This window comes from Cavia porcellus, unplaced genomic scaffold (genome assembly GCF_034190915.1).
Source record: "Cavia porcellus strain 051 isolate PalLab524CR breed Dunkin Hartley unplaced genomic scaffold, mCavPor4.1 scaffold_5, whole genome shotgun sequence".
In the NCBI taxonomy this organism is placed as follows: domain Eukaryota; kingdom Metazoa; phylum Chordata; class Mammalia; order Rodentia; family Caviidae; genus Cavia; species Cavia porcellus.
In genome coordinates this window covers 89,637,276-89,652,218 of record NW_026947488.1, presented here as the reverse complement: position 1 = coordinate 89,652,218, position 14,943 = coordinate 89,637,276, and the positions used below count along the sequence as shown (strand labels likewise).

General features: G+C 31.2%; 1 protein-coding gene across 1 annotated transcript in view; it reads left to right on the top strand.

The window, feature by feature from the left end:
• Si (sucrase-isomaltase) overlaps positions 1-14,943 on the top strand; it is a 92,468-nt gene that overhangs the window by 14,012 nt on the left and 63,513 nt on the right. Inside the window, exons 6-13 of the mRNA XM_063249285.1 lie at positions 809-960; positions 2,483-2,654; positions 3,864-3,963; positions 4,795-4,907; positions 5,939-6,064; positions 6,628-6,759; positions 6,845-6,964; positions 12,947-13,060. Of these exons, the coding sequence (XP_063105355.1) occupies positions 809-960; positions 2,483-2,654; positions 3,864-3,963; positions 4,795-4,907; positions 5,939-6,064; positions 6,628-6,759; positions 6,845-6,964; positions 12,947-13,060 (1,029 nt within the window). The remainder of the gene's footprint in view (positions 1-808; positions 961-2,482; positions 2,655-3,863; positions 3,964-4,794; positions 4,908-5,938; positions 6,065-6,627; positions 6,760-6,844; positions 6,965-12,946; positions 13,061-14,943) is intronic.

Sequence of the window (14,943 nt, the reverse complement as noted above, 5' to 3'; positions counted from 1 at the left end):
ATAAATTTGGAGGTGAAAAATTCTTTTTACATTTTCATTTTACCAACAATTTCATAGGAATTATGCGGTTTTAAAATTTCATGTATTTATGCATTTATGCAATGTTGGGGCATTGTCAGATAAGTGATCAACCCAGTTACACTTCCAAGCTTGAAGGACTGAAATAAAATTTAAAGTTCTGCGACACTAAGGAATTAAAAATTCTGTGACAATTAAAAAGCACTAGTAATCAAGTTTGTAAGCATCTACCATTCAATAATCAATGTTAGTCATTGCTATCATTCAGTTTTTATCAACTTATGAAACTCTTTACTTGATTTTATATACAAAACTCTTAAAACTAATTCAATATTTTATTTTTTTATTTTTATTTTTTTTGGTGCTGGGAATCAAACTCACAACCTCGAATTTGCCAGGCAGGTACTGTGCCCCTGAGTTATTTTCACAGCCCCAATATTTTTATTTCTTGTATATATTTTTGTTTGTTTGTTTTTTGGTACCAAGAATCAAACTCAGAATCTGGCACTTGCCAGGCTGGTACTTGTGCTGCTGAGCTATAATCCCAGCCCGATATTTTTATTTCTTAGCAATTTTTAAGGTTTGTTTGTGCACAACTGCTCACTAATGTTAAAATTTAGTTTGTGACAAGATGAAGGGCTCTTGTATAAATTTACTAAATGTATTATTTGTTAATTTGAACTTGCATTTTATAATTCAAAAATTTTAAATGGAACAAACATTTAAAGATAAACATTTAAAGAGCCATATAAGATAGTTTATTAAAGATAATTTATTAAAATCTTTGCAGATCACTGATCCAAATAAAAAAAGATATGAAGTTCCTCACCAGTTTGTACAGGCATTTACCGGATCGGCAGCTTCTGAAACATTATATGATGTGCAGGTTACGGAAAATCCTTTCAGCATCAAAGTTATCAGGAAAAGCAACAGCAAAACTCTGTAAGCAGGAATTTTATTTTACAATTATACAAATTTAAATAACTAGTCCATTTTATTCTGTTTTTATGGAATAAGAGTATCTCAACAACATTGTCAGAAAGACCAACTTTTTTTCTAATGAGAAAGTTGGTACAACACTCTGTAAGGATTCTGATGATAAAAGGATCCTATTTCCTGCTCATGAAAGGCACTGAAACATGAGTAATTAAATATACCAATTGATGTGGACTAAATATGAAAGGAAAGAGAATCACTGACATAATTATAGCTTTGGTTATATTTTTGTAAATGTAGAATTGCTACTGTATGTTGACCTCGATATTTATTACATCGTGCTTCTAACTCATAGAATTAAATGCTGGATATTCAATGATGTGTTAATTTGTACAACATTATTAAAATATTTTATACATATTAAATTAAATCCAGGCAGCATCATTTAGTCTTTTGGCTGGATGATGGAGTAACAGGTAGAAGGAATTAAGAAATTCCCTGGAAAGCTTTTTAAATGCTCTTGCATTCCCAAGAATGTTAGTTAAGCAATAGTCAAAATTAAATCTCAAATTGTGTTTTATGAAAGTATTTAAATACTTTTGCAATTGGCTCCATGCTAATACACAGATAAAAATACAATATCACAGGTAGAATCTAGAAGAATCTAAATCAGAGGGTGTAACAGTGGTTAGGGTTAGGGCTAACACCTGGAGATGGTGTTAGTACTAAGTACATCACAGTGAGATTTTGGTCAAACAGCTGGACAGGTGAATAAATTTTCAAAATTGTTTGCACATGAGTTTAGGAAACAATAATTTCATGTATATTTCAAAATCGCTAAGGGAATAGACTCTAAATGTTCATACCATACAAAATTATACATGGAGTGATAATTACCTTAATTAGATTGATTTAATCATTCCATAACATATATCAAAGTGTCACATTGTACTTTATAAACATATGAAATTATAATTTGCCAACAAATGAAAAAATTATTAAATGCAAGCAATGGTGTTTAAAATTTCATGTAGCAAAGATTTTAACTTCATAAAATATATGACTGTTTTCCTTTGTGGAAAATGATATGGAGGTCAATTGTAGTATATATGTGAGAGGTATGAAAGCAAATAGAATGCTAGATTAGTAACTGAGTCCCTGGATCCAGGCCAATATCTGAAACCTGGCTCTTTGGTCTGCTAGTTGTGTTCTTTGAAAGCCCAGTTTTATTCTTTTGGTACCCATTATCCATAGAACAGTAAGTAATTTTATCTCTGAGTTAGGATTGTCATAATGAATAAAGAAATGAATGCAAGTGGAAACATTATATTCATGATCTTGAAGAAAAACTATATTGATTAATAAACAAATTTTGATTATGGGAAAATTTGTATTTTTCTAAAACATGACCACATACAAAGATTAACATCATTGAAATTAAATGTTCTGTATGATGTTAAGCTAAATACGTATTTGATGGAAAATTTGTCTGTTTCTATACCATTTATTTCTCTATTTCTTGGTTCAGATTTGATACCAGCATTGGTCCTTTGGTCTACTCTGACCAGTATTTACAGATTTCAACCAGACTTCCCAGCGAATATATTTATGGCTTTGGGGAACATATTCATAAGCGATTTCGCCATGATTTGTATTGGAAAACGTGGCCCATATTCACACGAGACGAGCTTCCTGGTGATGTGAGAAATTCTTGCTACATATAAACAAAACCATTATACAGCATTCAGTTGTTAGAAATTAAGTTTTTTGACCTTTAGTGAAACAAATGCAGAAGATGATTTACTTGAGGGGTAAAGATTCAAAGCTAAATCCTAAACTTAGTTACTAATATTTTATGAAGTTTTGAATAGGTATTTCCAGTTTATAAATATTTTCTCTTTTTTGACTTTCACAGTTTGTTATTCCTTTTGCAATCACCTGTATTTTTAGACTCATTAAGCTAGAATAATTCCAAATACCATGTTTTATATGATACAGAGTATTCCTGGGTTTGGAGCATCATCTCACCCATCTTTTGTGCTCTTCTTTCTGATCTATCTGATCATCTTCTGTAGCCTCAAATTTTTGCCAAAGAGTTGATTTTCTCCCTGAAACTTGAGATAGCTTATCATTCATGAAATATATTCTTGAAGGCATATCTGAATTTTCATCACTGAAGAACTTCTGAACTGACCTATTGCTTTCTTACCCATTCTTCACATTTCAGTACAACAAAACTCATATATGTGTATATGTATACACACATATATATGCATGTATATATATGCTATCATTGGCTATTTCATTGTGAAAAATGAATGTGAGAAATTCTTCACGAAAATCTCCTCGATACAGAACTACTACTAAGTTCTTCCCAACTCTGTTTTGACATCATTGCTCTGTATATTAAATAACAGGCTGAGAACTTCATACTTCTTTTCCATATATTCTTTCTTATAAAATCCTGTATGAAATCAATTAAGAACTCTTTTTCCTTTCGCTTCATCAGTGTCTTTATAAGTGGCCTCCACTAATTCAGCTCCTCATCGACTCTCAACAAAGTCTTTCGAGATAGCCACCTATGTGTGCTGTGAGTAATGCATAACATCCAAAAAGAGAACAGCACATTAGTTAGGATAAATAGTGTATCACAGTAATTTAGCTCTGATAAAGCAAAAGGAATGGCAAGTACTCTATTAATATAATGTAAATTGTATATTATATTCACACAAAATTATTAATTAAAAAGCTTTGTGCTACAATGTTTATTATATAGCAATGAAATTATTATAAAAATGAAGTAAAATATAGAAATAAGTACTTGGCAAAGGCCATTGAAACATTTTTAACATAGTCAATTTGATTCCAAATATACATGAAATTTTAATTTTTATGTTTTTACCTTATAGAATAATCATAATTTATATGGCCATCAAACATTCTTCATGGGCATTGAAGACACTTCGGGAAGGTCATATGGTGTGTTTTTAATGAATAGCAATGCAATGGGTAAGAGTAATTTACTTGATCATGTGATTCCCCTTGACATATTTAAATGTTCTCTTTATTCCAGTAGTAGATAGTAAGTGCCAGAAGATTTGAAATTAATGGACAATAAAATTTTATCCATTCATGTTTCTATTTTGGGCAAAGTATTCTACACTATAACACACAGCTACTTGCCTTGCCCTTAGGAGCAATGTAGAAGCATAACTATACAAATTGGTGATCACCCTTCTCACCTCCAGTTTTGTCAAGATGGGTTAATAGGCTACTACCATTAAAAAGAAAGAGAAAGGTCCCTATGTGATAAAAACAAGAGCAATTTGTAGTTTATTATGATTCAAAGAAATGTAAATTCTTTTGGTTTTTAAAATGTGAATAGACTAATAAGTAAAATAGTGATAATAAAATTGCAAAGATTAATATTCTAGAAGGAATAGTTATCTAGCCAATTGCATATAAAATAATTAAACTAAAACTTTTAAGTTTTGTCATAGAAATTAATTTATAACAATTCAGTCTTTCAGAGAACCTTGAAATAATTAATGGTGATTTTAGAAAAGTCATGTTTGTGCCAAGTCTTTCTGTACTGCTATATAGTTTCCAGGGGAGCCCTTAGCAATCTTATCCGAGGAAATTCCAGGCTTTCCCGCCATGAGCTTTATACGAGGCTGCCTCCTATCAATAAGATATTGATTCATGCACTCAATAGCTTATTTTTCTTAATTATTTAAAACTGTGAAATAATATAGTTAACAATAAGTACTTTATATAACACTGTTACTTTATTGCTATCTTTTTATTATTTATATGTGCTTTCCCTATTTTGTTTTGTAGAGGTTTTTATTCAGCCGACTCCAATAGTAACTTACAGAGTTACTGGTGGCATTTTGGACTTTTACATCTTTCTAGGAGATACACCAGACCAAGTAATTAAACTGTATCAAGAGGTGTGTTTCAGGTCAATTTTATATAAAACTGTTTTGGATTATGTTTTCTTCTTCTTAATGTAATATTCTTTTTTTTTGGTACTGGGAATCAAACTCATGACCTTGCGTTTTCAAAGCAGGCGCTTTTGCCGCTGACCTAAATCTCCGGCCATATTTTCTTCTTCTAATTATTAAATACATTTAAATATTATTTTATGTATCTGGAGAATTGTAGCTAAATGTAGTTCAAATATTACATTTTGGGATACTGGACATTGGAGTAGGAGCTTTTGCAGTGATCTGTATCCTGATTCCTTTTTTCATTTTTATATTGAGACAGGGCCTTGCAAATTACCCAAGCAGAACACATGAGTGTAATCCTTCTGCCTCAGCCTCCCAGGTGGTAGGATTACAGTTGTGCATCAAAATGCCATCATAAAACATATCATTTTAAAGATATGAGTAAATTATGCTTTTCTATAGATATTGTATACAACATTATTTACATTCAAATGTTTGCATTTTTAAAATAATTTTAATTCAAAGCAGCTTAATTCAGAAGTTAGATTCCTTGTATTAGTGCATATTAAATCATTGCTTATTGACAACTTAGAGGAAATAAAGCAAATTGAAGAATCTAATTTTCAACACTGAAAATATCAAGTAATGGTCTAGATTATACACAGTTTTGATCAAAATAGTGAGGGTGTGACAGTACAGTATCCTTTTTATTATTTTTTGTTGTTATTCTTTTATGTTTTCACTTAACTTCCCATGATGAATAAAATAGCATCTGGAATTGTTATTTTCTCGAGTGCTGCACTTTCTAACAAAATAAAAAATGATGACAATATAAATTTCTAATTGTTTATTAACAAAATTTTAATGAAACATACAAGAAAAAACAGAATGAGGATAATGCTAAATTTTTGTTTGTAATTTTTAGTTAAATAATACTAGAGACAGCAGCATAAAAAGGCCATTAATATTATTTATTAATGTCAGATATATTTCTCTTCATATAAAATTATTAAACATCTATTTGCTTCAAGTTCATTGGACTACCAGCAATGCCGGCATACTGGAGTCTCGGATTCCAACTGAGTCGCTGGAATTACAAGTCACTCGACGTAGTGAAAGAGGTGGTAAGAAGAAACAGAGAGGCTGGCATACCATACGTAAGTGGGATAAAGGAACTGCCGCAATACATACCTCATGTTGAATATTGACATGTAAGAATAAATGTAGCTGTCAGGTATTTTAGTGTGCATATATGATTAAAATGCTACTTTTAATAATGAAGTACATTTTATCAATGCCCACAGCCATCAAAAGTTACACGTGTACTTTTGAAGAACCGATCAATGATTATTTTTCTTGGAACATAGTATGTTTATCCATGAACAAAATCACATTTAATATTTTAGGTAGACCTTGTTTTACTGTTCAAATATTTAGTTTATTTTCTATGCAGTAATTCTATCTTTATGCGTATGTACATATGAATGTTTAAAATAATTATCTCCAAAAACCACAAGTGGTCATTTAATGCTTAATATTTAAGTATTAGAAAAACTATTTTTACAAGTAATTCCATTGTTTCTTTCATGACATAAAGGAATATGAATTAACTTACCTTTAAATTATTAATTTTATAACACAAGTTCATTTGAGTGAAAATTAATACTATTAGAGAATTCTGCCAGTACTATTTATTGAAACATACTGTGCTAATTTTTAGGATACACAAGTGACTGACATTGACTATATGGAAGACAAGAAAGATTTTACTTATGATAAAGTTGCATTTAATGGGCTCCCCGACTTTGTTCAAGATTTGCACAATCACGGACAGAAATACGTTATCATCTTGGTAATGAAATTTTGTACATTACAACATTTTTATATTGATGTTTATAAATTTGTGAGTTTTCTGTAGTTTCTCCTTTTATTGTCAGGACCCTGCAATTGCTATAAGTAAACTTGCCAATGGAGCAGCATATGGAGCTTATGACAGAGGAAGTGAACAACATGTGTGGATAAATCAGTCAGATGAGACTACACCACTGATTGGAGAGGTAAATTACGTTATCTGTTAAGCTTGTATGCTTCTTATTCCCTTTTTTAAAAATTTTATTTAAAGTGTAGTAAAAATACAGAACAAGATAAAACAAAGCCAATCAAGACAATGTAGTGATATTGGTATAGAACTTCAAAGCGAGACACTGGGATAGTAGTAATCGGTACTATAGTATATCTCATTAACTTCACAATGCTGCCCAGTCAATTAGGTATAGAGAAAACAAACCAATAACAGACCACTGTAAAACCAATTGAAGGAGAATATTGAATAAAGCATAACAATCATTACAAAACATAACAGTGAAAATAATCTTTGCCTTCAAACAGAACATAGAAGGAAATCCCCTATATTTGCTATATTGCATATGGTCATCCTCCCAAGAGATGCTCAGAACTTTGTTCCCAGTTGCTGACGGGGTTGGGAGAGACATTGATTCTTAGCCCTCACACCAGTAGGCTCACATGAACATCTGACTGGTTCTCCTCCTAGCTGGCGCCAGGAACCCTTACCAAGATGGCGGCTGCTTCTGATTTCCTATTCTGTTACTTCTAAGTTTCTCAAACTGTGTGTTGTGTGTGCATGCTTTTGCTTTCATCTTTGTTTTACATTAATTAAAAAATTTAAAAAACAATAAAAAAGAGATTCAAAACAGGAGAACAGAGTATAAATAACTGATACATTACATATTGTTATATTCATAAGCGTTGTTCAAAGTACAAGATATAGGCATGCAGGGTTGTCCGAAATATATTAACACAAACCTTTCTTTTCAGTGAGCTAAGAGATACTAGTTGTATAGCTTGTTAACTATGTTCTGCATCTGTCTGTATATCTATCTATCTATCTATCTATCTATCTATCTATCTATCTATCATCTATTATCTATATCTATCTGTCTACATTTCTTTTCACTTTTTCTTTTCCCCATCCTACCTTCACAGTTTTTCTTTTCTTTTGGACAGTTTCTTCCATATTCCTAACAGCTACTGTATATGTTGGATCCTATTTATTCATTCAGTGTCTTACATTAGTGAGACAACATGATAACCACACATATGGAGCTGATTTATTTCAGTTATGAGCATACTCTAAATTTGCATCCATTTACCTATTAAAAATCTCAAATTTATCCTTCTTTATGGCTGAATGGTTTACCATTACATATAAAAATGTTTTTTATTTATTCTTTGATTGTTTTATTTATTCTTTGTTTTATTATTCTTGTTTATTTATTCTTGTTTTTATTTATTTTTATTTATTCTTTGGATGTTAGGGTTGTTCCCAAGATTTAGCTATTGCAAATTGTGCTGCTATAAACATGGATGCACATATATTGCTGTGATATTATGATTTTAATTCTTCTGGGAAAATACCAGAAGAAAAACAGTTGGGACAAATGGAACCTCTAATCTGGTTTTTTGAGGAATCTCCACATTGATTTCCATCCCAGCCTACAGTCTTACCAAAGGTGGAGAAGGGTTCATTTTTTCCCACAGTCTTGCCAGCACTTGTTATTGGCTGATTTCTTGATGATAGCCATTCTTTCTGGGATTAGATGGAATCTGTATTGTTTTAATTTGCATCTCTCCAAAGTTGAACATTTTAAAATATATTTATTTTCCATTTCTATTCCTTCATCTGAGAAGTGCATGTTCATCTCAGATGCCCATTTCTGATATGAGTCTTTGAATTTGGGGAATTTGATTTTTTCCAATTCTTCCTATGCTCAGGATATAAGTCCTTGTCTGAAGAACAATTGGCTGTCATTATTTTTCCACTCTGTGTGTTGTCTCTTCACTTTGATGATGATGAAGCTTTTCTAGTTTTTTTGATGGAGCCTTTGGGATCTTCTATGTAGAGTATCATGTTGTCTGCAAATAATGATAATTTGACTGTTTTCTTTTCTACCCTTATTCATCTGTTGTCTAACTGCTTTGGCTAATGTTTCTGGAACTATATTGAGCAAAAGTGGTGAGAGTGTGGGCGTCCTTGTCTTTTCCTGATTTTAGAGTGAAAATTTCCAGGTTTGTCTATTTAGTTTGAAGCTTATATAGATGGATTTATCAGGTTAAGATCAATATTCTCTATTCCATGCATGAGTGTTCATCTTTTTCAAATGTTTTTTTCTGCATCTATTGAGATGATTATGTGATTTTTGTCCTCTTTTCTGTTAATATGGTATATTACATTTATTGATTTGTATATGCTGGACCATCCTGCATTCTTGAGATGAATCCTACTTGGTTATGGTGGAATTTTTAATCTCCTAGCTTTCTTTTTGCATCTGTATCATTGATTCCATTTCTTGTTTATGTTGGGCATTCATTGTTCCAATGGTTTTCCAATCCTCTTCTATTTTCAAATCTGTGTCTTCTGTAAGGTCTTTATTTTGAATGTCATTTCTTTTTGCTTAGATTTTTTTTATGGTCTTTTCCATTTGTTTTTTTCATTTTCACTGATATATTTTCAGAGATTTCCAGTGGTTGGCCCCTGATTTCCTTTATCTCTTTGCATTCTGGATTTGTCCTGGGTGGGTTGTGTGTTTGTAGTTGCATTTTGATTATTCTTCTCTTCATAGTTGATTGTATTTTTAAACTTTTTTTTCTGTGTTGACGCTTGTACATTTTTTTATATTAGATATCTCTGGGGTTGTTTTTCCCCAGATGGTTTCTGGTCCCCAAGATGTGTTCTAGGTGTAAGTCTTTCTTCATCTGTATGTCTGTCCCAAGAAACCACTTTCCCAATGTATTTCCTATGAAGATTTTTCAACTATTATAGTCAAGGCCTATTCCATTGGTACTGGACTATGGTGATAGTTATGATCCTCACAGTTGCAGTGTTATCATACAGGAGAGAAAAAACTGATTATAACAGATATGATATCTTGGCCAAAGTAGTAAAGGTATAATAACAACAGACTCAGAAACAGTCCAGCTCCTGACATACTGTGATAACTATTAGCCTGATAGTTTTAGCTATAGAAGCAAGTTCTACAGTTATATAATATAACCTACCTTAGACCAGGAGGTTGTGTGGAACAATATTCCACTTAGTAGAGTGATTTTACCGTGTGTATATGTGTGTGTGTGTGTGTGTGTGTGTGTGTGTGTGTGTGTGTGTGAACAGGTTGGGGATAGAATGGAGAGGAGAATGAGGTTAAATATAGTAGGAGCAAGGCTGAAGGGCATAGGAAAATCATCCACCTTTGGGGTAAGTGTAGAACACAAGAGGAAAGGATTGAAAGACAATTACCAGGAGTATTGAAGTCAACCAGAGAGAGAAGAGGCAATGTTTCCTTATATGAAAGGAAAAAGGCCAAAAAATAAAAAGGAAAGTATCACAAAATCAAGCAAGACAGTTGATGAGAAAGAAGAGGATCAGTAAAATAAAGCAAAAGGAAAGTTTAGAGATCTAAATCATGAACAACAGTGAAAAGGTGGAAAAGAGAAAGAAATAAAAAAAGAAGTTGAAAAAAGCAAAGAAGGTAAAACAGAAAATAAAATAACCACACACAGAATAAAACAATAAACAGTAAGAATCACAAAGCAGGACAAAACAGAAAGAAAACAAGAAAAGAAAAAAGTATAAAACCAACAGCAACAAATGACAAAAAGCCAAAACAAACAACAAAAACAAACCAACCCAGCCAGCTACCCAGAGGAAAATCCATCAGACAGAATAAAAGAAAAGTCGTGTGAATCCCTTTTTGTATACAATTCTGTGGTAGGTCAAGGTTTAATCCCAGAATGTGTATTCTAGCCACGATTGCAGGTGATTTTGTGCAGGTTTTAGGTCTGATCTTTCTGGATTTGGAAGATGGGATTGGTTTTCTGTGGATGGAGTTCTCCCCATTAGTTTAAAACAGAAGAAAAAAAATAAAAATTTAAAATATTAAAAGAATGAAAAGAGAAGACAAAGGGGGTGGTCCTTCCTGCCTGCCTCTAGTCCATTTATCCCTGTTCTCAAGCACAGGGCTGGTTCACCTACTTTGTCACCTGCTAGCTCGTATTTCGCTATTGTCTCACATTTTTTCTGCACAGCTAGTCCTGCCTGCCCATCCCGTGCACTCTAAGTGGGGTCTTAATGTGCCGGGGCATTCTCACACATCTCTGGTCTCTCGGGCTGGTTAATGGATGGAGCAGGAATAGGTAGGGCAGTCACTTCCCTCCAGTCACTGCAGAGCCAGAGAACAGTTGGAGCAGGAGCCTGTACGCACCCGCTTTCCCACCAATCACCACAGCTCTGTAGCTTTCATCTTTCGATTGGTCGTTTTATTTGCTGAGAGAATTTTTGACAAAATAATCCAATAATCTTTAAATTGTACAGAAAGTAAATTGCCATCGTATGACTTTAAAAACTAAAAAGTTAAAGATATTAAATTATGATATATAACGTAGGTTCTTACAAAATACTAACAACTTTGTGGATAAAAAGAAGGTAAAAAGAAGGAAAGAATGTAAAAGAGAAAACAAATAATAATGGCAAATATAAACTGAGTAACCATAAACTGAATTCTGACAATAAAATAATGAAATAAAATAATGAAAAACCTATGACTGAAATTCTTTGCGGGATCAAAAAATATTGTTTCATGAGAAGTGAAACAGTGATCATAGAACTAATCAGGAACAGAATACAGAGAATGCTCTATTCACAAGTGTATATTCTTAGAATAAGTATTCTTTTGGTGATAACTTTCTAAGACACAAACGTCTAAAAAATCTATATGTAATGATTTGGTAATTCTATTTCTGTGATTTAATCAAAATAAGTCAAGAAGAGATAATATACTCTAAATATCATATCTATTGTATCATTATAATAATGCAAATTATTTTCTCTTTTTATCGTGTTCATTAAACTTAAGATTCTGGTGGAATACTTTCTTCAATATTGTGAGCTGTATTAGATGCACACATTGTTGTCATAATACCTAATGAGACTTCATGGAATATAATTTTTTAAGATCTATAGTGTTAACTGTAGACAGATCAGATGCTCAGTACAAACTAGCATAATTTATTCAACTTATCTAAAATTGAATTATTCTTGTTGAATGCTATTTTTGAAAGTAGCAAAAAAAAAAAAAAAGAAAGTAGCAAGTAAATAATATAAATAATCTGAGGAACCATAAATTGCAAAGCTAAAGCACAGTATATCTTTTGCGATGCAGTGGGCTCAGGCATGAGATTACCTTGGTGGGTATTCCTGCTGTGCTGTTATTAGCACAGTGACTTTGAACAAGTTATTTGGCTTCTCTATGCCTTATCTTTCTCAAATTCAAGCCGGATGTAATGCAGTACTTACGTGACCTATAAAATGATGATAAAACTAATATGTACCTCCTAAATTTCCAGTAATTGTATGTCAATAATTATGAATTAGTTGGAAAGCACTAGGCATATATTAAGTGTCAAATTCAAGATGGTTGATAGTATAAAAATATTTTCCCTTGAATTTATTTAAAACCAATGTTTTTGGAAATGAAGTAATATACTTTATCATACTGGAACACATAGTTTTTAAAAGTCTTGTTTAAATATATTGGTAAGAAATCAATATGAAAAGAGGTTTTTTCCCCTTGACTGTATTAGAAACAAATGCATTAGCAATAATATATATTTTTTATTGGACTAGATACATAGTTATTTTTGTTTGGTGATCAATTTAAACTAAGAGGTTGCTCCAAAAAAAGTTAGTTGTCATAGAAAATAATAACTTCCTTTATTGTTCTTGTATGGTTTTTTTGTCTCTTACATGATTTAGGAGCAAGGTTTTCTCTACTTATTTTAACTTGCTTTCCTTAAATGTGTCTGTTAGCCTGAGATTATTCTCAATATAGATATTGGATGAGTCTTATATATTAAAAATGCACAATAGTAAAATCCTAATAATGTTAGTATGCTTTTTAATTAGTTTGAAATTTTATTTATTAATTTTTTATTTATGCACATGTACATGTGATCTGTTCACCTAGGTATGGCCAGGATTAACAGTTTTCCCTGATTTCACTAATCCGAGCTGCATTGAGTGGTGGGCAAATGAATGTAACATTTTCCATCAAGAAGTGAACTATGATGGAATTTGGATTGTAAGTATCAATTTATACTAGTGATTTTATTCAATGGCCATTTATTATTTTTCATGAATTACTTATTCATGAAATGTGGTTAATATAAATTAAAAGCTTATATTTTTCTAGAATATGTAAATGTCATAATTGCCACATTCATAATTTAGTTAGTAATAAAATTTCATATATGCAGTGGAACTTTACTTTTTGAGTAATGAACTTGAAAGGAAAACAGTCTTCAATTTTGTAGCTAAGGTTTCATGTATTTATGATGAACAACTTATCTAAAAACCAGATAATGAGGTGTGGGGGTGAGCCTATAGCAATCACATTTCAATATCATTTATGAAAGTTGATAAAACAGTAATAGTCATGTGGATGTGAATAACCCCCCACTATTTAGAAATTCTTATTTTAGTGAACTAGAACAAATCAAAACTATTAAAAGGTTTTATTTTACTGTGAGAAAAAACAATGGAAACTGTAATTTTGGAAAATATTTGAATAATACATGGTATATAGATTTACTGGTTACTTCCTGTTTTGTTTCAATTTTTTTATAAAACCAGTAAAAATATAACAACCAACAAATTCCTAGATAACTTGTAAAGATGTTTAAAGAAAACAGTCGGAGCTTTTCAAAGTTTCTTTGGAGGAATTTTTGTTTTTAATCTCCATCTATTCATGGCTTGCTGATAGTCAAGAATTTAGATATTTTGATTAGGATAACTGTAACTCCACTTGAGGAATGAAATCACCTACTGACCCACAAGATCTGCATTTTGTAAAAAACATCTCATATACCTGAACACAAAATAAACAATAAAGATTTTTTTTAAAGTATTCTAACTGTATATCCTGACAGGAGACCAAGTAGATGTTTTATCTCCTGTGACTGCTTAGTCCATACTATTTGTACTTTCTTGAAGTACTTATGAACTATTTAGTTATTAGTTTAATTATTAGTTATTTAATCAATATTTTTAAAATATGTTTTAAATATGTTTTTAAATATGTTTTTTAAATATGTTTACTACTAATACCTATATATTATGTTAACAAGATGCAAATATGAGAAAGTAATGTTTTCTATTTACAAAATGGCATTTAGTAAAGAACATGATTTTTAGGATTTTTATGATGGCATCAACAGAAAAAGAACAAAAAGATTTTTAGTTTCTTTTCAAACATTAGGTCAGTGAAAGTATGCTCTTTGTATATAGCTATAGTAATAAATAATTTAAAAATTATCCTCTAATCTTGAGCTTTTTTGATGGTTTATTTCATTAGTTTTAATTTTCTGCAGTCTTATATTGATTGTAAAAGCTTTTTGATTTATCATACTACAGTATGTGAGAGGATCTGTTTGTATGTAGAGAGAATACTCCATTTCCTACATCACTGAAAATACCCACTCATCTCAAGAGACAAAAGAGGATAAGGAGGTTAACAGCATTAGGAGAGACACAGCTTTTGTATCACTAGTCTCAATACATAAACATTTCAGCTTACCTCTAAAAATTAAAATACACAATAGTAAGATCAGTATGGCTTCAACATTCAAAAATATCAGTAAATCAATATATACTCTAAATAAATTGTGGTTATTTTTGCTTCTAACTATTGACTAATTCCAATACCTGCTGCTAGGTTGCTTCTCTATACTTTCCCTTTCAATGATTTTTCCTGGTAGAATAACAATTAAATTAAAGAAACTTTATTATCTAACTGATAAGGTTTTATTTTTATGTCAAATTTAAAAGTACTCTTCAGTGTATTATATTTGTATTTTAGTTACCATTCATTGGTTTTGCATTTTAAATTTAAACATTGAAATCACTTTGACAAATTATGTGAGCATAATACTAATTGAAAATAGATATTTAGAAAGTACGTAATAC